The sequence below is a fragment of the Pogona vitticeps genome, chromosome 1, assembly GCF_051106095.1.
Source record: "Pogona vitticeps strain Pit_001003342236 chromosome 1, PviZW2.1, whole genome shotgun sequence".
Lineage (NCBI taxonomy): Eukaryota > Metazoa > Chordata > Lepidosauria > Squamata > Agamidae > Pogona > Pogona vitticeps.
Window position 1 is genome coordinate 147,510,464 of NC_135783.1, and position 21,842 is coordinate 147,532,305.

General features: G+C 37.8%; 1 protein-coding gene across 5 annotated transcripts in view; it reads left to right on the forward strand.

Moving 5' to 3' along the window:
• Positions 1-21,842, forward strand: part of FBXW11 (F-box and WD repeat domain containing 11) — a 105,335-nt gene that overhangs the window by 15,624 nt on the left and 67,869 nt on the right. For 3 of the 5 annotated variants that reach the window (XM_020793648.3, XM_020793649.3, XM_073002829.2), the window contains one exon: positions 16,203-16,304. The exons of the other annotated variants lie outside the window; for them this stretch is intronic. In XM_020793648.3, coding sequence (XP_020649307.1) covers positions 16,203-16,304 — 102 coding nt within the window. The remainder of the gene's footprint in view (positions 1-16,202; positions 16,305-21,842) is intronic. 5 annotated transcript variants of the gene reach the window in all.

Here is a 21,842-nt window from a genome sequence, read left to right on the forward strand (position 1 = left end):
AGATGCAGTACAGTCTCCAAAAGAATAAAGTAATGTGCAATCTTAAAATGCTTTGTTTTCACCATAACTGATTGTCATGGCTACAGTGCAGTCATTGCTGCAGAAACCCGAACCTCGTGTTGTGCTAGCATTGTAACAGAAGTGCATCACTTCCCTTCCCCTTCCCCCTGAAGCCCTGTCTGAAAACTGTCCCTGAAGAATTCCCCACCTCTTCCCTCCCCCCGCAGGTTGTAACACTGTTTAGCAAGCTGCAGTCCAAAAAAGAGACTGTCCTTGCCCCCTGCTTCCATTGGATGTTGCTGTTTCACCAGTTCAGTGATGAATCCTGTTCATACCTTAATTTCTTCGGCTCATAATACATATCTTGAATTGCTTTTGCAGTAACAGTACTGTAACTTGAAAGAATTCCTTCTGGTTTACAAAACATTTCCTGCTTCTAGTTTTGTACCCACATATCTAAAATACAAGTGATTGCTTTTGACAAATTTTGGGAAATTGTCTTATTCTCCTCTGACACACTAAGCATCTTATGATGGCACACCATAAAATATTTTTGGAAATGTTCCACCTCAGGAACAAGCAGATTTTGTGCTGAAACCATCCAGGGCTGTTTTGCAGAAGAAATGAGTAACTCCTCAATGAGCTTATGGAAATTGCTTTTTTTAAAAAGTAATTTAAATTACTTTTTTTAAAAACAAAGATAACCCTTTTCATGTTTACCTCATGACTCATTTCATACAAAATATAGGCATCAGGCTGTGGCTGTGGTCTTTTTTAGATGTAATAAAATCAGAAGAATTTGTTGGCATATTTCCATTCCATGCTTTCATTCGCAAAGCTGCATATTCCTGCAGTAGGAGGATCTGCTGTTGGATCAGGCAGCTGATTTATTGATCTCCTCCATAAAGGTAAAGATTCCCCTTGACAATTTTTGTCCAGTCGTGTTCGACTCTAGGGGGCGGTGCTCATCCCCATTTCCAAGCCGTAGAGCCAGCATTTTGTCCGAAGACAATCTTCCGTGGTCACATGGCCAGTGCGACTTAGACACGGAACACTGTTACCTTGCCATGGAGGTGGTCCCTCTTTATCTACTTGCATTTGCATGCTTTTGAACCGCTAGGTTGGCGGGAGCTGTGACAAGCGACGGGCGCTCACTCCCTCACATGGATTCGAACTTACCACTGCTGGTCTTCTGACCCTCCAGCACAGGCTTCTGCGGTTTAGCCCGCAGCACCACCATGTCCATACGTCTGCCTAAAAGTTGGTTTGTTGGCTGCCTGTGATTTTGTAGGCACAAAAAAAGTGTGTGAAGTAAAAACTACTCTGCTGTGAATTTTATCCTGTGAGTCACTGGACTACTTGGATATTGTACTCCATCAAGTCCACTTTGAGTTACAAGAAGCTTTGATATGAATAGTATTTGCAGCATAGCTTTTTTTCTTATTGGTAATATAAAATTCATAACTGACTGTGGCCTTGAATGCTTCCTTTTCTGTTGTCCTGTACCAATACTTTTTGCTGAGCTTCCAATATTGCTGCTACATTTCTGGGCATTTCTGGCCTCTAATACAGTGAACCATTTCAGATTTACAGTTCAAGTAAATTTTAGATAAATACTGTAAGTAATAAATTTGATTTTTACCTCTGTCTCTCAGTTGAAGCTGATTTTATAATGGCAAAACAAATATACTGTATTTTTTGCACCATAAGACACACTTTCCCCCCACAAAACAGGGGGGTGGAAGGTCTGTGCGTCTTATGGAGCGAAGAAAACAGATTATATTTTCCTGTTTTCTTCTCCTAAAAAATTGGTGTGTCTTATGGAAAGGTGTGTCTTATGGAGCGAAAAATACGCTTAAAAGCTAATATATTTATTATCTCATGAACTTTTGTGGATTTCAGTCCACTTTATTGAGTCATGCTGCAGTACATTCTTACAGAGATCACGTAACCTGCATGTTACAGCAGCTCTACTAGCTACTGATCCGTTTCAGGACCCAATTCAAAATGCTCTTTTTAATCTATACGGCCCTAAACAGCTTGGGTCCAATTTATCTCAAGGACTGTGTCTCCCTTTATGAGCCTATCCAGTTGTTAAGATAATTGGAGATGTGTTTTTAAAGTCCCACTGCTTCCACAGGTGTGTTTGGTAGCAACACAGCAGAGGACTTCTTTGTTGTTGCTCCCAGACTCTGGGACTCCCTCCAACAGGAAGCCAAACTGGCCCCATCTTTGCTGTCCTTCCTCAAGCAGTCTTAGACCTTTCTCTTCAGGCAGGCTTTCCCTTAGTGACTGGCTGTCTTTTTTACATGAGATAGTTTGTATTTTTGTTGCTTTAGAATCTGTTTTAGTAATGCCTTTACCTAACATTTTAAATGTCTATTTAATTTTTTTCATATTTGAATAACCTACTATTTTTAGCTTTTAAATATTCTTTAGGAGAAAGGCAGGGTAAAAATATTTTAAATAAAATAAATAAATAAATAAATAAATAAATAAATAAATAAATAAATAAATAAATAAATAGCCTTTGAAGTGCTCCAAGACACCTTGTTGTTGTTGTTCTGGCAGAGTACCATGGCTACACCTTGTAAATCTCAGTTTCAGAAGCTCAGAGAAGACCAAAGCAGCAAATCACATGCTTTCTTTACCATAATGCGGCTGTGAGAAACTACAGTCGAAATGAATTTCAGTAAGACCAAATACGAGATGGACTGACTCCCTAAAAGAGGCCATGGGATTGAGTCTGCAAGAACTGAATAGGGTGGCTGAGGAGAGGACATCTGGGCATTCATATGGTGAATTGGAGGTGACTTGATAACTCTGCTGTTCCTCCAGACTATCCAATTCTCAAGTGGAAGTTTCGGAAACATATAGGTTGCTAGTGTGGTAGCGTCTAGTGTGGCTGAGAAGGCCAATTTGAGAGCGACAATCTCTTCCACACTGAAGACAAATACAATCTGTCTCCTGTCCAGCTCCCTGGTTTTGCTCGTTTCGGGACTCCCTCTTTGCCTCGGCCTGCTGGACAAGGGTCTCTTCAAATTGGGAGAGTCCATGCTGCACCGCCTGCCTCCAGGCTGAATGCTCAGATGTCAGGGTTTCCCATCTTTTGAGGTCCATTCCTAAGGCCATTAGATCCCGCTTGTGGATATCCTTGTATTGCAGCTGTGGTCTCCCTCTAGGGAGATTTTCCTGCACTAATTCTCCATACAGGAAATCTTTTGGAATCCGACCATCAGCTGAAATAAATTTGTATGCTTAAAGAAAATCCTGTTAGTTGAATTCTTTCACACTGTTAAGGCAGTGGGAAAACAGCATTCTTCATGTACTTCTTATAAATACAAGAGTTAGCCCATACAGGGGTCTGTACATTTTAGAATCTGTTTAGATTTGCTAAATGGTAGAATAGATCTAGTTTTGTAGATTGCCCTTTTGAGTTTTTTGTATAAAGGAGATGTGTCAGCGCAGATATGCTGATCCTGTTATTAAGAATACAAACACATTGCTGAACATAGCATGTGTTTTGTATGCTTCTTAAAGAGCTAGCACTAGTTTATTTTATTTTGTAATATAGCAAGCTGTGAATGACAGTAGCCTGACTTGAATCTTGCTACTGTTGTGAACTCAGTAAAGTGTATTGCTTATATACCACCTCATATTGCTTAAAACAGTCTCTGGGCAGTTTACAATTTAATTATGCAGGCTACAAATTGCCCCCTCCCCAGAAAGCTTGATACTCAATTTACCAACCCCTGAAGGATGGATGGCCGAGTCTCCTTGAGCCCATTGGGACTGAACTCAGGTCCTGAGCAGGGTCTTAATTGCAGTTTAACCACTGCACCATGCGTAGCCATTGTTTCACCACTTTCTTTCAGCACCTCTCTTATCCTCTGCAACAGGACAATAGCAGCCTATCTTCATGATTAATTTCATGATAATGATGCTGTATGAGAAATGCTTTGAATGCCCAGAGGATTCCATTTCCCTATCCCAACCAAATTCCCCACTGTCGTGCCAGTAATGGATTGGTAGGGGAAATACCTTGAAACTTAATCTGGACAAGACAGAGGTGCTTCTGGGCAGCTGAAAGACCCATGAATATAACCTACCATGGGCTATGCTTCCTTTGAAAATTCAGTTTTACAGTCTTGGCAGGCTCATGAATATAGGTGCCCAAGTTTTGACAGTGACCTGGTGTGCAGTTTGCCAGCTGTGCCAATTCTTTTAAGAAGTCTGAAATGACCATCATGATTGATGCCTTAGTTATATCCTGATTTGGATTATTCTAACTTATTGTATGTGGGCCTGCTTTTTGAAAGTGTTAACAATCCTCACCAAGTCCAAAATGCGGCAGCCTTTCTCTTGACATAGCTGCTTACAGTGAACACAGTGTTCGTTTGTTTTTTGCTAGAATAGCAGAGTCAAGGACCCCAGAAGATTTACCTTGCTGTTGTATCCCACTGTGACCAATTCAAACACACTGCTCAGAATTTGAGAACAAACTTTTGAAAAACATGTTGGAGCTTGGAATTGATTAGTTACATATGCCTTAGATACTGTACATCCTCTATGGATCAGTGTAATGTAATGCACTGTACGTGGGGCTGCTTTTGGAAAGTTTTTGGAATCTCTGGCTAATGTAAAATGTTATTGCCATGCTTTTGACTTGAGCTGCTTCTGCTGAGAGTAGGAATTCTTTTCTGTAATAACTTCATTGGCTCTCAGACCATTTCAAGGCACAGTTCAGGAGTTTGCCTGTGACCTATAAAATCCTACATAATTTTGGTCCAGGCTAGCTGAAAGAGTGTATTTCCTGTATGAGTCTGTCCTGGTCTTAAGATCTTGAGGAGTGGCTTTTCACTTAGAGGCATGTTTGGTGAAGATGAAAGAAAGGGCCTTTCTTGTGGTGCTACCAAGCCTGGGATCTCCTTTCTTTTTTTTAAATTTTTTTATTTTCGTTATAAAGGTAGGATAAGGTAAGGGGCAGCTGGGATAGGGGTGCCCTCGAAGGGGTGGATTTGAACAAATACATTACAGATCAATATTTTTCATAGTAATTCTATACTTTCTCTTCTAGTAATAGTTCCACATATCAGAAAGAAATATAAATAGTGAGCAAGAGAGAAAAATCAAATTCAGACAGATATATTGTTATTCTAATTATTGATTATGTAGCTGATAGTCTTTATCCATTCTCATACATTTTCCTTTTCTTATTTCCCAAGGGATATGTTTCAATGTCTTCAGATTCCTTCCTTCTCTTATATATTGCTTATTTTGCGTTGCTTTCAGAATTTTGTCTCTATATGTAGTTTTAGTGAATCTAATTTGTACCTCTCTTGGGAGATGATTTTTTTTTAAAACACTGACAATGTTCTTTTGGCTGCATCTATATTCCACTTAATTTCATCATTCTCACAATTCACCCAGTCTGATAATAAATCAGTTGTAGCTTCTAAGAGGTCTTCATTTTGAGTTTCTGGTACATTCTATATTCTCAGAATATGTGATGCATTCTCCATCTGGATTTGAGTCATTGGTGTTTCATGTTGGTTTTGTCTGGTTTCAACTTTTTCTAAGTCCTTCTGAAGTTCTATTGCTTTTTTCTCCATTTTCTTTGCTAATCTTGCTGTTTTCTGTATTTCTTGATTTTGCTGTGTCATATCCTCTTTTTTTGCCCCAATTGTAAATTCTTGTCCTCCTGTTGTTTGGAGAGGTCGGACACTTTAATTTTCAGGGCTGAAATATCAGACTTAATTTCATCAAACTTTCTATCAAAACAGGCTGTCTGTTAGCTGAACATGGTGCTCATGAGCTTCTCAAAATATTCTTTCGTTAATAAAGAAAACTGGGTTTCTTGCATCAATCCCAGTGGTGTAATTTCTGGTGCCGGACTTCCTTTCTGCCTTAGGTTTTGCAGCCATTTTTGTATTCTCAGAAAAGACCCTTTATATGACAGTTCTCCAATATTCTTCACTGATATCTGCTTCCCCCCTTTCTTATATAAACTTAAATAATCTAGGACATTAGAGAGATGGAAATATGGAAGAATATGAGAGCAACGAACAAATAGAGATCAACCAACCAACAAATAGGGATTGCCCAATATACACTGTATCAAACAAAGATTCAGTGCTATCAATGAAGAGGGGAAACTTTCCTTGACCACCTCCAAATGGGGAGAATATATCCTGAATATTATGGTAAATACTACTCCGCTTCAAGGGAGCTATTTGTGTCTAGATTTGACAAAGGGGGGGAAAAAGAGCCAAAAGTCAGGTAGTTCAGAGTTCCAGGAACCTTTCCAGGTTTGAGTAGAAAAAGGTAAGGTGAAATAAAGTGGAAGAGAAGCTCCTTGTCTCTTGTAGTGTCACCAGATTTTCAGGAACACCAGGAAAATTTAAATAATAAACCCCCCAAAACTATTTTTCCAACTCCCCCAGCCATGCTCAACAAAACAAATAAAATTGAGAAGAAAGAAAAATAGAATCCCATCTATTCCCTTTTGTAATCCACCACAGGGGGTGTTGCTTCGTTTATGAGCAGCCTCCATTTTCTATTTTAATCTCTGTACAGGACATACTGGTTTCTTCAGGCATAAATAAACTTCAGATGGGTGTAGGCATAATCTAAAAATGATTAGAGTTATGAGACTGTTCAATAACATTCAGTAATATCCAGCAGGTCTGTAAGAGGAACTTTGCAGACAGATAGTTCATCAGTTCATCAGGCTAAGAGTCTCTTTTAATGAACGTCTGTGTTCCCTCCCGTCCTCTTCAGCTGTCCGCTTCTGAATGCTTTCAGTGTTCAGTCTTGCAGCCTACTGCTCCCACCTACCTTCATATATCAGCAGTAGATTTCCAAGTGTTCAGCTCATGTAGTAATAAAAAGAAATTTGCTTACAGTGGTGTCTGTAAATCTGGGATATAATTGTGTATCTGTTATTCTCAAGCTCTCTAGACTGTGTCAGTTTTTCAGTCCTGCCAAAGAGAACCCCAAATTTCTGAGGTAGGGAGGTAGCTCAGGGCTCCCCCCACCTTCTCAGATGGCGCTTCTCTTCGGATATATTTTCATCTCCTGGAAAATTTGATTAGGCTATCTCAAGCCTACAGAACTTCCATCAGTGGTTACAATTGAGAGAGAGCTCTCAATTTGCAGCCTCCATCCATCTTGGTCCCGCCTCCTCAACCCGGGATCTCCTTTCCAAGGGAATCTAGTGTGACTTCTTCCTTGCCTCCTCCCACTGGAAGGCATATATATCATTTGACTACTGATAGACTGATGAGGAAGATGTGTGGTCTATGTTTTTTGTTTGTATTTTTAAAAATATATATTCAGTATTCAATATTTGTTTTTATTGTGAAAATCTAACTGATAAAGTTTTAGACTTGTAATTTATTGTAGGTTTTTAAAAGCTGTACTGTATATTCACATTGGAAACCACCTTTGATTGTTAAAGAGTGAAAGGTAGGTCATTAGACAAACAAACAAATAGCTATTTGTTTGTTTATTTCTTTATAGCTAGCTAGCTTCTAACTATCAGGATTGTTGTTAGACTCTGTGTCTGATGTCTTGAGGTCAGTTTAATTTGTTTGTTTAATTCGCATCAGTTCCTGCTAATTTATATGTGCCAAATAAACCAATAGTATGTAGGCCATATATTTAAGTTTTACAAATAACACAACTCTTCTCTTATAAAAATCTATTATTTTAGTACCCAGACCCGAATGCAATGGGTCCACAATCCTTAACCATTATATACCGTATTGTAAATATATATTGCAATAAAGAACATGGCTTACTTTACAAAAACAGAGCACTTTGTCTTGCTTTTGCAAATTATGAGAGGAAAATAGATGGTGGAAATTGCTCGTCAGTTGCTCACTCATGTGCTCTGGGATGGGTGAAATGTTTCTTGAGGCTTTGGTGCATGACTGCCAGACGTGTGTTTAAATTGTCTAGCTGTACACTCCTCTCTTTCCATCTCTGTGCATTTTGTTGACCTTGGGAAGCATCCTTGTGAAAAAACACAGAGCATGAACTTGTGGCCAGACTGCATATAGTGATTGCAGGCTTATTTTATTTACAGCAGGGGTGGTTTGTGGTCTTCCCGGTGCACCTTGTCAGTGTAGCTAGAATGACTACTGATGAGCAATCATGATCTGGAGGCCTACATTCTGCCCATCTCTTGTTTAAATTTTAATTGGCCTCAGCTACATGTATAGTAAGGAGAAGTCTGGGGATGAGCAATTTATGGGCTTCATCTCCTATCTTTCTTCTTTATTTGTATCAGAGCTTTCCACAATTTAAAATTATGGATGTATATGAAATATAGATACAAATTAAAAAGAAATAAAAATTTTAAGAATTATTGTCATTTGTAGTTCTAAAAGGATTGTTGGGTCATTTTGCTAATCACCAAGTTAGTGCAGTGCTTCTGGAAGTGAAGGATTGGCTGGCTATATGCTGTTGCCAAGGGTGCTGATGGGACATTTGTAGGCCAGCAGTGTTGTTGTAATGCTGAATTATGGATTAGTGTTGGCCAAAATCCTATTGGAATTTTATACATGTGGAAAAGGAATCAAATAGGTTGCTATAGCTAATTACAGCTAACTGGCAAGATGCCAGGCGCCTGCTGGGTCAGCGATTAGGACATGACAGGGCACATGACTGTTATGTGCCTATCACCATGTTAGTCAACTGCAGCAACTTATAAGATTCCTTTTGCATAAACACAAACTTCTGATATGATTTCCCCTGTTATGGCCAGAGCTTCCCAATATAATTTTAGAGATTTCACGTGTCGTAGATATATGTTGGTATTAAGTGTATTGCAGAAATACATCCAGCATTCTTATTGCCTGCAGCAAAGCTATTAAGATGGTTTGGTAGAGCTGAAGTATGTGTAGAAATGGATATACCATAATGACAGTTTAATAAGGTATTATGGAAATGGATAGAAAGTGAAATAATTTAATGTCTTTACTGTACTTTCTTTTAATAGATTTTAAACCCATTCCTGCTGTATCCTGTCTTCCCACTTGATCTAATTTCACAAATTACTTGTTGTGAACATGGAGTACTTGCCACAGTGATCAGCTTATAAATTATAAGCAGCTTGATTGTCTTCCCTCCAGACACAGAATTATGATAAAGCTCAGTACTGTTCTCCGCACTTCCCACCTGCATCTAAGAACATGTTAAGGCATGGGAGCTCTAACAGTGTCCCTCAGATACTTCTCTCTCCCCCCCCCACTTTATTTTGTAAGTTATCTGTCCTTGGAGCAAGAATAATTCCCAAGTTTTTTTGGAGGGGCTGGATGGGATATTACGCATAAATGGGAGAATAGCATGGACCCTGCTGAGCTGGATTTGATGTTTATTCAGTGCAAGGATACATTAGGCTTGGAACTCAAGTAAATAACATGAAAAAAGCAGGTAATTGCCCCTCCCCTTACTTTTTGGGCCACAGTGAGGAGGCCATAGGAGTGTTGACTAAAACAAATGCAAGAGTAGATGATATTTTTATTACACCACAAGCAGCTAGCTTTCCTCAGGCTGTGTACCAAGATTTTGTGGATAATGCAGGAAAGAAAAATATGTGACCTCCAAAAATTCATGGCAGATGATTGTGCCAGGTCTGCTTCTTAAAGTGAATTCTGACTCAGCTGCAAACTCCATTGAGGGTGTGGTTTCAGACTCCATCCCAGGTAGCAGTTGCCTGAATTTCTCTTCTCAACTCCTCAAAGAACTGCCAAATAATCTGCATTTATAGTCCTTCATTAGTACAAGAGTGGATGAATGAAGAAATGTTTCCAAATAGTGAAGTTTAAATGAGTCTCTCTTTAATCTTAAATTTCCATCTGGAAACTCTCCTTCCATATAGTACTTTGAGTATAGGTGGGCTAGAAGTTAAAAGAGGAACTTAGATGTTTCTCTATCTCACTTTATTTGCAGTAGTTTTTCTACTGTTTGCTGAATACCCACATCATACTGAAAGAAATTATAGCCTCACTTTGAAGAATGAAACTGCTGTTTGTGACTCCAGAACAATGAGACCAAGTGCTGTAGTAATGTTATGCACTCATATGGCTCTCCAGTGGTGCAGATAGAATTTTAAAAATTGGCACAAGGAGATAGAAGTGAGTAATAAGGACATCTTTATCATATATAGATAACTAGTTTGGGACTTCTTTCCATTTTTCTGTCCCGACTTGTGTTATTGTATATCATGCAGTCTAGTTGTATAGGGCAACTCAATAATGGGTTCTAGAATCATAGTTTCATGCATGTCAGTGAAATATACATTTTGGTTAAATGGCGTTTTCTTTCTATCTGTTTTTTTACTTCTACTTTCTCAACATTTTGTGAAGTTTTGTTTTTAAATTGTCATGAGCTACAGGACATAATGATGATAAATGGTCAGCTACATGATAAGGCTACAATTATATAATAATTTGGACCTCTCTGTTATGTGGAGCGTATGCTCTCAGACATAATGATATTATGTAACAATATATGTACATATAAGCAAAATCCTAAAGCGTTTTATATTTGTTCTCATTTCCTCTCCTTATGGGTATCACAGTGGATAGGTTATTTGTTTGTGTCTGGTGTTGATTAAAATTTCCTAGAGCCTCAAGAGGACAGTTATAACCCTCAGAGGCTGCATTCGTGCCTATCTCTGATGTGACAGGTTAGAGCCTACTGGACATCCAGCATGAGCAAAATGTGGAAGGGTGATGTTCCCAGAGGTGCTGCCTCCTTTCGCACCCTATTGAGTGCAGCATCAGCTGTTGTGAAGTTGGCTGGAGGGTGAACATAAGGGAGGCTCTTCCCCTCTGTTGGAAGCAGTGCAGCTGAAAAAAGTCTCTGTAGAATACAAAGGAGGAACCAGAGCCAGGATGTGAAGTGTGGAATTGATTCTGTGAGCCCAAGGGGCTCTTAGACATTTCGTCTATCACTAACCAACAAAGGCAACCTTCTGTTTTTGAAACTGAGAGAAATTTCAGGGAGACACTTTATGAGGACATTAGATTATGTGTTGTTTAAATTATCTGTCCTTCATTGTCAGAATTTCAGGGTGATATTTAGAATTGATGAAAATAACAATTAAATATAAAATAAATTAAAACAATTTACAGTAGAATTAGAAAGCCTTAGTAAGGTAGGCATTAAAATCAAGAAATGCTTGGCATTCTGTAACTAGTGCTGAAACTCCACCAGGGTCTTGGCAAGGAATTTAGTTTTATAAATCTGCTAGTGCCTATTTCATTTCTGAAATTATAGTCTCCTCCTTGTTCTTCTCCTTCCTCAGGTTGGACATTATTAGGGTCATTTTGAGTTTGAATGTAGCAATTTTAGACATTCTATACAGATCCTTAATGTGGGATGAAAATACTTATGAAAGGTTCACTTGCAAATGGTCCATCTGAGTTCTAAGATAGTGGCCTGTTTGAAGGCTTGTACTTTATTCATGCATCTTTATTTTGGAAGAAGGCCCATCATTCACTAAGAGAGCATTTGTGTAGCTGTAGAAGGTTGCCAGGGTCAGTTGAATATTCACCCTCTTTGATTAGAGGATTTTTTGTAGCAGGATTTAGGCATGGCCTGGGAAGGCGTTGGCCAGAGTTAGCTATGCTGGATAAATAAACCAGTTGCCTGACTTGGTTTAGTGCAGTGTCATTTGTTCTTTTTATTGAAATATTACCATTCAAAAATCTTGCTGAACGTAAAGAAATCATCAACAAACTTAAAGAATAGTGTTTTACATTAGCACTTCTGAAAAGTTACTGTCAACATTGTGAAGAAACAAGTTTTTACTCCAATATTAATCTTAAAAGATGGAGAGGGGAACTGCCTATTTATTCACCAGCACCCAAGATGGCATGAAATTTGTTAATCAGAAAACGAAGTCATACATCAGTCATCTATCCTTGTTACTTTGTATTTTTTTTGTTCTCCTAGCATCTGTAGCAAATAGTTGCTGCAAAAAATCAGAAACATGATGATGTTCTCTACTTGAATGTACTGTATCAGGTTATGCCAAAAGGCATCTTTCAATGCTTAAAGTGCATCTAGTTTTTAAGAATAACAAATTCCAGCATCTCAGTCCGATATCACTGTAGATAAAGTTAACATACTCTTTAAATAGTGTATGAAACAAAGTGTTTTAAAATTAAATCTTTTCCTCTCTCTCTTAATCTGTCCATGCCTCCTTCAGTGCTTTTGATTCTTGCTTTTCAGCTCAAATTTAGTCAAAGGCAAACTAGCCTAGGGCATGCAGTTTTACTTGCAGTTCTGTCTTTTAAAAAAAAAAGATAAAAAACAGTAAAACTTTGAGAGTCTCCTGTCATAGCATGGTGAAAAATACTCTTAGATTTAAAGAACACTAACTTCAGGAATTTGTTCATATTATCGGAACTGAATTGTGCTCACAGTCCTTCCTTCAAAAAAAGAAAGAATGTACTTCTAGTTTATTTCAAGCATTTCTCATTTGAGAAATACAATTTAAGGCAAGAATGGAAGTCATTTTGTTGGTGCAGTAGTTAAGAAATAGTGTGTCAGAAAACTGTAGATCCAGAGCATCTTTCTGCCCACTACTGAGCTAGTCTGTTTTTTCCTTCAGCATTGAAGGAAATAATATACAGTAGTGCTTAGGTGAAGCCCCCCCCCTTTTTTTTGCTTATTTTTGGCTGAGAATGCATGCAGGCAAACCAAAGCACCAGTTCACAGTATAGTACAATATGATGAGGTGTTGAAATAGCTAGCATATACCAGTTCAAATAGATAAAATCATACGTACTAGCTAGGTGCTGTGTTTTGGTTTGGAAAGGCATTATCTGCAAGATCAGATGGACTAGAAACAATAGCAGAAATGGTATGGTGTATCTCTTTAGAAGTGTCAGGTTTGACTTTTATTACCTTGTCATCTGTGCAACTACTGTATTTGTCTGCTCTCTGTGATCCGGCTTAATTTGGGAGGGGACTGGTGGGTGAATGATTCTGTTCATTTTGAATAGATAAATGTTTGACCCCAAATTTGCTTTACTTTAATTTCATAAAAAGTAGAAATTGAAAAAGTATTGCTAAATTACACTGATTATGTCCCTGAAGAAAGTGTATTCCACTGCCTGAGGGCCATAGAAGAGAATGCCCCCTCATGTGTGCCTGTTAAAAGGGCTTCTGCAGTGGTGGCCATTCTTAAGAAGGCCTGTCTTGAAAATCTTAACATCCAGACAGGTTAATTACGAGGCAGACTGTTTCTTAGCTAGCCAGGCCCCAAGTCTTTAAGGTGGGCTTTAAAGAGTAAAACTTGAATTGGGCTGAGTGAGCAGTTGGCAATCAGTGTAGATCTTTCATTATTCAGGTTCTGTCCTTGTGATACCATGCACCAAATAGCAGCCTAGCTGCTGCTTATTGTACAAGATAAGTATTTGTTACCATGTCTGTTTTTGTTGTTGTTTTCGAAGGCAGACCCAAAGTTGGCAGGAACTTGGTTCATGAAAGTAATTTTCACATGTCCAACTAGAGATCTGATTATAGGCGAATAATAGCAATGAAAGTGCTATCTGACAAGTATGACACAATGTGTGCTTTTATATTGAAATACCAGATGGGACGATTTAGCACTCCATCCATGAGCCAACACTGCTTATTGTAATACAGAGACATGAGCATTCCTGTATATAGGAAGAGCAGTATTGCAATATTGGAGGGGAAATTTTTTTAGAACTGTCAGTATGAACTCTTAATAGGACACCTCTCTGTAGGAAGGATAGAGGTAATTTTCCCCACTTTCCCATTTCTCTTGAAATCTTCTGTGCTTGCTGATAAGCTGTTCAAGAAAATAATTAGACTTTTGATCAGAGTAAGTCATGGTTTGTGGAGCTGCAAGAGAAAGAATCAATAGAAGTCGACCCAGCAGAGAGCTCCTGCTGCAGCTTAGTCTTTTCTACAAATTGGAGGAGTTGTTCTGTTTAAATAAAGGCAAGTTTAGATGCAGCTTGCAGAGAGCTCATACACACCACTCTTTTTTTCTGAGTAAGATGATTGCTTCTTCTCTCTCCTGATATTGGTTTGATGTATGTTGATTCTCCAGAACTTAGACATAGTCTTTCTCCAGCCTTCCTACCTGAAATCCTGTTTAGATGGAGATGCCAGTCATTGAGCTTGGGCTCTGGGTCCCAGTTTTGAGCAAAAGACAGGAGAGAAATTGAATGAGTAAAATAATGAATAAATACATAAATACATTCTTCCACTGAGCTGATGGAATCTAGTCATTGTGCTGATTTCCATAAATACACCTGGGGGGAAAAGGTCATACTTCTGGGAGGCAGCCTCACATTTTTAGAATCATCTTATAGATAAATAAGTCGTTTGAGAGAACTTGATTAATTTTAATACCAAAATCACCTTGACTGTGTCTCTCCTAAATTTGCAAGAGAAGCAATATAAAATTCAGCCATGCCAGATATTTCTTTGAACTTGAAATAAGCTTTATTAAACTCTTGAGGTTGTATCTGTGTGCTGCTATCCGAAGAGACAACTTCCTTGTGTAGACATTAGACTTAATGAGTTCCTCCCTCTGAATCCTACTGATTAGAAGATTTGAAGGGGAAGTACTGAGGGAAAAAGTTTTGAGTAATAGCATTATGCCTGTGTGCAGAGTGTCACTGTGCCATCTTTGGCTACATACACATTGTACAGTTTAACTAATTAGCTTTGAAATTGGTTTTATTTTTACAATACCCTTTTCCAGCACAACTGAATGTTATTTAAACTCTCCTGAGTTTCAGTGATCTGATTCTTGCATTGCAAACCAACATCTCACACAATATGCACTGCATTTGGGCCATACATAGGTTACTTCCAGTATTATGGTTTTACTTTTACTTTTACATATTCCTTAAGAAGTGTAGTAACAGCTAAATATAGTGTAAGACAGTAGATGTATTTGGAGTAGAGGCAAATTACTTGAAGTTCACCAAATTGAGAGGTCCATGGTCCATTGAAAAGCAACAACAACTTAGCCTTATAATTTAAAACTCACATTTAGTGTTGCTCATCCCCTACAGAAGTGAAAGGGCTTATGGAATGAATTTTTTCTCCCTCCATGAAGCTCCCCATCCGCTCCAGAGGGTTGGAAGACCCTTTAGCAGGTTGGGGAGGGTAAGAGGGCAAAGAGAAACCTTACTTTTATATATGTACTATTGAATTTAACCCCCAGATAAATCATTCCTAGATCCTAAGCTCATTTTTCTTAAATGTGTCAAAATGTGGTATAGAGTTGATCAAATAAACATTTTAGTGTAACTGATAGCAATACAGATGCTTAATATTCTTCAGTTTGTTGTTCTTGGGGAGTCTGCAACATCAGTTACTAACTTTTCAAGAGATCGAAGTTATTGTCAGTTGTTGACAAGTTCTTGTTTTTGTTTAAAATTCTCAATTTCTGATAAAGAAGAAATTTCTAAGAAGTTTTCTAATTTCTTAGAAAGTTTCATAAGAAATAGTTGCAGAGAAACTAACTACTTTAATAACAGAAGGTTGTTTTTAGTACAGCATTGAAAGAGGAATGAGTGACATAGGAATAAAACACTGAATTAAGTCCCTAACTTGTAGCCCAGTACCAGATGTGCTTTTAATTTTGAAGGTTTGCAGTGGCATGTGGTTGCCTTTCTTTAAAAAGCTAATTAACATTCAAGAAGGCATTCTGGGCTAAGTGTCCATTTATTTCCCTTCTAGCTCACAAATGTTGAAGTGTTTAGACTGAGAAACAAATATTAGATGATTGGGAGTCCAACCCACTGCTAAGCAGCCCCGTCCTGCCTTCATTGGAGCTTGTAGCAAGCTCCAGTAGGTTGGATGTGCACAGCAGTGGTCATACTTGGGTCTCAGTGAGATTAATGTAAACTGAAGTCTTGAATCACCTTTCTACTCCCAGTGAGAGTTATTTCCAGCTAACTTAATCTGTACCTAGACCAAACTGTGGTTCAAAATGTGGAGATTGCACACAACAGTAGTGTTTTATGAATTGAGCCCTTGATTGATTATCTAGCTAAGCAGTTAAAAATGGGTTTTGATGTTGGTTTTTAACTCTTAATTATATATCCACCTTAACATACTAATAAGTTGCCTGCATTCAGTACTTTGTAGCATCTAACTGCTTCTTCTCTTCCTTCCTTTTTGTCATCCTGCAGTGTTCTGTGCCAAGGTCTTTGTGGCTAGGCTGCTCCAACCTGGTAGAGAGCATGTGCGCACTGAGATGCCTGCAGAGCATGCCCAGTGTCAGATGTCTCCAGGTGCCTTTCTTCTTTCTTGTTGTAAATGTGTTATGCGTATGCTGTGGTCATTGTTAAAAATCTCTTTGGATTCAATTTAAATTGTTTAGTCTCCTGAATGTTTTCTGTATGATCCTCTACTAGTTTGCATGGGAGTCCTCCTTAAGAGGGCTCTATATGATGCAAGTCATTCTAACGTGAAAGTGGCAAGAGTTTTGCCAAAACCCTTCTTTCCCAAGCTGTGATGCAAATGTGGCTTGCATGTTGCCTGTTTTTGTTTTTTAGTTTATGCACTGAACTTTTTGGAATAATTGTTGATAGGTGGTATCAAAATTTTGATATATAAGTAAGCAAGTGATAAAGGAAACATATGTATAAATCAATTCTACTTCTGTTCTTGACAATGTGACTACTGAGTGTTTGCATTACACGGGGGTAATCATTTATTTTTTTGCTAGTATTAAATTATGACAGCAACATTTGCAGTGTTAATTGGCCTGAGGTTTTTTTTTCCAGATGAACAAATCTATTTTCAATTGAAAAGAGTAAGATCACATACAGATAACAAATTATTAACCCTGATTTCTGCAAGAATTTTAATTTAAGCTTTGTATAGGCAGTGTGTCGTGGCAGTTATATTGAATTTTAAGGGTATTATTTGATAAAATAGTTGAACCAGGCATATGTACAGTAGGACTGCTGTATCTGTGGGATTAGTACCTGCATTTTCAGTTATCTGCTGCCTGAAAGTGTTAAATAATAAGCTCAGAAATACATGTTTCCAAGGTGTATTACCAGAACTGGCCACTAGAGGGAACCAGATACTATGGCATATATAAGGTTTGCATATTTATTTATTTATTTATTTATTTATTTATTTATTTATTTATTTATTTATTTATTTATTTATTTATTGGACTTATATACCGCCCCATAGCGCTACAAGCACTCTCCGGGTGGTTTACAATTTAATTATACAGGCTACACATTGCCCCCCCCCCAGCAGGCTGGGTACTCATTTTACTGACCTCGGAAGGATAGAAGGCTGAGTCAACCTTGAGCCGGCTACCCGGGATTTGAACCCCAGGTCGTGAGCACAGTTTTAGCTGCAGTACAGCGTTTTAACCACTGCGCCACGAGGCTCTATTTACTGGTTTTTGGCATCTATGGGGAGCTTGGAACTCCCCAGATACCTTGGTCCTACTGTATTCTCACTACGAAGATTTTGGAATTCATTCTACTTGGGAAAATAAGCAGTTGTGTGCTGTTATTATTTGTGTAACACATGTCTAGAGTCTTTTGTGGTGTTTCACTGATACACATTTGAGGGATCAACATTATGTAGCTGTGTAATCTATATCTCAAGTTTGTTTATGCTTGGATTCAAAATGTGTAACCAGTTTTATAAGTGAAATTCAAGGCAGCTGAAAGCATATTCCAAATGGTTGGTCATGTATTTGAAGCCATTAGGAATTTCAGAATTTCTCTTGTTGCCAAGTTAAGGGGCTTCTCCTTAATTACTTCTGTAGTTCTCTGCAATAGGGATGTCATTCCATTGGTTGCGTGGGCATTTCTACAGAGTGGGAAAGAACAACTACTAATTCAACTCATGAGCATGGCATTTTGCAAGATTAGTCATGTATAAATGACTGTTATTCAAATTCCAAGGCTTCTGTTCCCGCTTTGGAATTTGAATAACACTACAGTCCTCCTCTTACCCCGACACCAGCACACCTTTGCCTGAGAAAACAGCAATTGGATTTTTTCCCATGTTGATAAATCTCAAATAGTTAGTAGGGCAGACTTACATTGACATCATGCTTGATTTGACAAGATTAGTGGTAAAGTTCTGTGAAGTCTTTAGTACAGTGATGCAAAAGAGACTGAGTAAGTTTCCAACTTGAAAATACCTGTTCAAGCACAACAAAACAAGGGGCAATAGTGTTTTTTTCCCCATTAAATTGTTTGATTGTTGAGATTTCTCTTTACTAAAAACAGTGGTCCCAAACGCACAACCTATGTTGAATCTTTTTTCTTCTATCCTGTTGGAAACTTCCCTACTAAAGTTTTGTAGCTATGTTTCTAAAGAGCCCATGTCTGAGAGTGCATGTTAAATGTCCTTTCCACATGGCTGAAAGAAGTAAATCCTGTAAAATATGATATCTGGCCTGCAGAACTTTATTCAGTTTTTTGTATTATTTGTAAATTCAGTATATTTTCTTTTATAATATGTACCAAATTAATACCTCACTTTTAGAAATAGGTTTTATAGAAACGTTAGAGCAGCCACTCATTGTAAAGAAAGATGACCTGTCTGATCCTGCCATCATACTTATCTGAGTGTGGTATATGTCTGCATAGTCAGTTGAATTGTGAGTGTTACAGAAATGCCCCATTTTCCATACACTGTTATTTTGATACTATGTTTATGCTTTGTTTGTAAAGATGTATGATACATGAATACAGCAAAGCAGTATTTCTTGCGTGTAATTGTTTCACTGAATATATCACCATAAAACTGATTGCTTTTGTTAATGCTTGTACTAGAAAGTATACATTATAATATATGTGCATTAAAATGGTAAAAATTTTTAGAAATTGATGGTATATTGTTGATTTGAACTTTTAGGACTGTGGTAAACAGCACCTGATAGAATTACTCAGTATCCACAGGGAAAACATTCTGAATTTTCTGGTAGTTAAAATATGAATGACTGATTAGTATGACTTAATTGCTTCCTCTACAAGATAATTATTTTTCATTCATCATGGTAGGCAAATTTCTGAAGGCTGCTGCTCAGTGGGAGTATCTCATGTGCATGTCTTTTCCTAGCCATCAAAAATTCAGCAAGATTCAGAATGCAAATAGTTGAAAACAAAATGAGGCAGGTGGTGAAACCAATTTGTGTTGGAAAACATATGGTCAGTTCAGGTACATGTTGCCATTGAGTAAATTTACCCTTTTTGAAAATGTTTAATTGAAATGTGGCTAGGCTAATTCTTGTGAGTCTGTTGTTAAAACACAAAACAGCAAAGCATACATACTGTGAATGACAATGCAACATGTGCATGACATTGTGAAACTGTATGCATGGAAATGGCCTTAGATTTTCAGCGTCATAAATAATTTCCTTTTCATCAATTATTTAGTTTTGTATCTTAACACATAACACTCATCAGTATTTTTAATTATGTTGATCTTTGTGTATTTCAAAAATGATCAGTGATTATGATAGCTCTGTGTGTAACTTAATGACAGAAGGACATAACAGATATTATTTGATTGAGAGAAACCAGCAAAAGCAGAGTTTTTATGGCAGCCTTCCTCTATCTGGCTCTGTCCAGATAGTTTGCAGTGCAATTCTTATTGTTCCTGGGATTATGAGAATTATAGCCAGGTATGGCCAGTCAGCATCAGATCAGTGAAGATAATTCTGTGGTGTCCTTTTCTGTGGTGCAGCATAGATTTCAAGTTTTGTATTTTGGTGAGTAGCCTTTTTAAAAACCATGATCCTGCAGACCAGGACAAATTGTATGAGAAGGTCAGATTTTTCAGATGAAGTGATTTAAAATATTAGATGATTAGTAGAAAAAAATTGATGTTTGTTATTTTACTTATTGTTCAGTGCATTTTCTAGCCACTTTTGAAGGCTGCAGTCTTTTGAAGATTTACCTGATAAAATGTAATGTGTCGTAACAATATGAAAAGTCTAAACATGATGTAAATCAATGTTAAAAACCTTCAAGAATGAACTAGATACTGTCAAATAGAATTCAAAAGAAGAAAAATGTATATTGGATTATGAGCCTCACTCCAAAGAGTTCTTAACTTACTAACAATTAAGGATGTGCATAGGCTCTGTGACTGAATTTGTTCCTGAAAATGGGCACATAGGTTGATGGCAGGCTTACCCTCTGCTTTTTGATGACATTCCGATTAATCCTGGTCTGAGTCATGATGGTATTTGTGCATTTCTTGCTGCCTACAAGAAATCCATTCCTATTGACTGAAGAAACAACAAGGCCTGATCGTAGATTTAGTGGTGCAGGCAAGATAGAAGGGCCTTTGGTCAGTAATTGTTTGCAACGCTAAGTACAGTTTTATTTTCATTTTTATTTTTTTCAGCTGCCAGGTAAAGGCCCCAACGCTAAGTGACAGGAAGGGAGTAAGAGACTTTCCGAAGGCAATGGATGCAGTCCTGTTTGATTCCTTCTTAAAAGAACCTACTGTTTTCTACACTATTTCCACCCCCCTCCACCTTTCCTTTTCTGTGGATCTGAAATTAATGATGCTGGTCGCAAGACTTTGATTTAACCAATTACCTTGGATCAAGAAAGCCAAAGGAGATTCATTTCTGTAGTAACAAGTATGCTGTCCTTCTGCATTGATACCATCTGAGCATCCTTAGCTTTTACTTTCTCTGCCCCCACTTTTAATTGTGATGTATGGATGCAAATTTAACAGGAGGGATATGTGTGGATGCTGCTCTGCTCTCTTAGTGCCTCTGGGCTCTTTGCTCCACATTGTGGTTGTCCCAGAAATACACAAACACCTCATTTAGTTCATGTTGACACATTTCTCTGAAGACAGTGCACATCCCTGCTAACAGAGTGAAAGACAGATTGTATGGTCAGCAGTTGCAAACTCAGAGAAGACATTAGCTTTGTATATTGTAGCATAGAGAAAAAATGAAATGCAGAGTTAAGAACTTCATACAAAGTGATAAAAACCCAGCTGTCAGTTCAGTTATATGCCTGTGTTTAGAATAGATAAATCTGTACTTAGGGTATTAAGTGCAACAAATATTACTCGTTTCTCAAAAATCATATTTACAGAACAAAGGCAATCATTTAAAAAAGCAAACAATGTGTTGTGTTACAATAAATTAAAGCTTAGATAGTTGAAGCTCGGCAATCAGGAACATGACTAATGCTTGCATAATTGGTGTGGTGGAAGAGAAAGAGGAGAAGTGTTACTGCAAAACAGAAGCAAGGGTCATTCAGAAGAATTACCGAGATAGGCGGGATATAAATAGAATGAATGAATGAATGAATGAATGAATGAATGAATGAATGAATGAATAAATAAATAAATAAATAAATAAATAAATAAAAGCAAACTGGACAGCAAAACAAAGTATCTCACTGTTTAGGCTGTTGTGGAATATCTTTTCATCAATAGCTGGGAATAAGATTGCATGAAAACATGGAAGAGAACAACCTTGTGGAAAGTTAATCAGGAGACAGACATATTTCCCCCCTTTCCCTCTCATTGTTGCCAGCTACTTAGTGTTAGGATGGGAAATCCCATAACCTTATGACATAGCGTTAATATAGCTGCTCCTATGTTGTCATCATCTTCCTTTAGGCTTAGCCATTGAAGAATGTGGGTGATACATGCAGGTATAATGCTGTGTTGCTAGTCCAGCTGTTAAATTTAAATGCAGGAGTGTACTTAAATATTGAATATTATCAGATGAGCACATAGCTGTGCAGACTAGCTTATATTGACCAGAAAGATTACCAGACATAGTTGGCATGATGCTTTAGTGGGACACA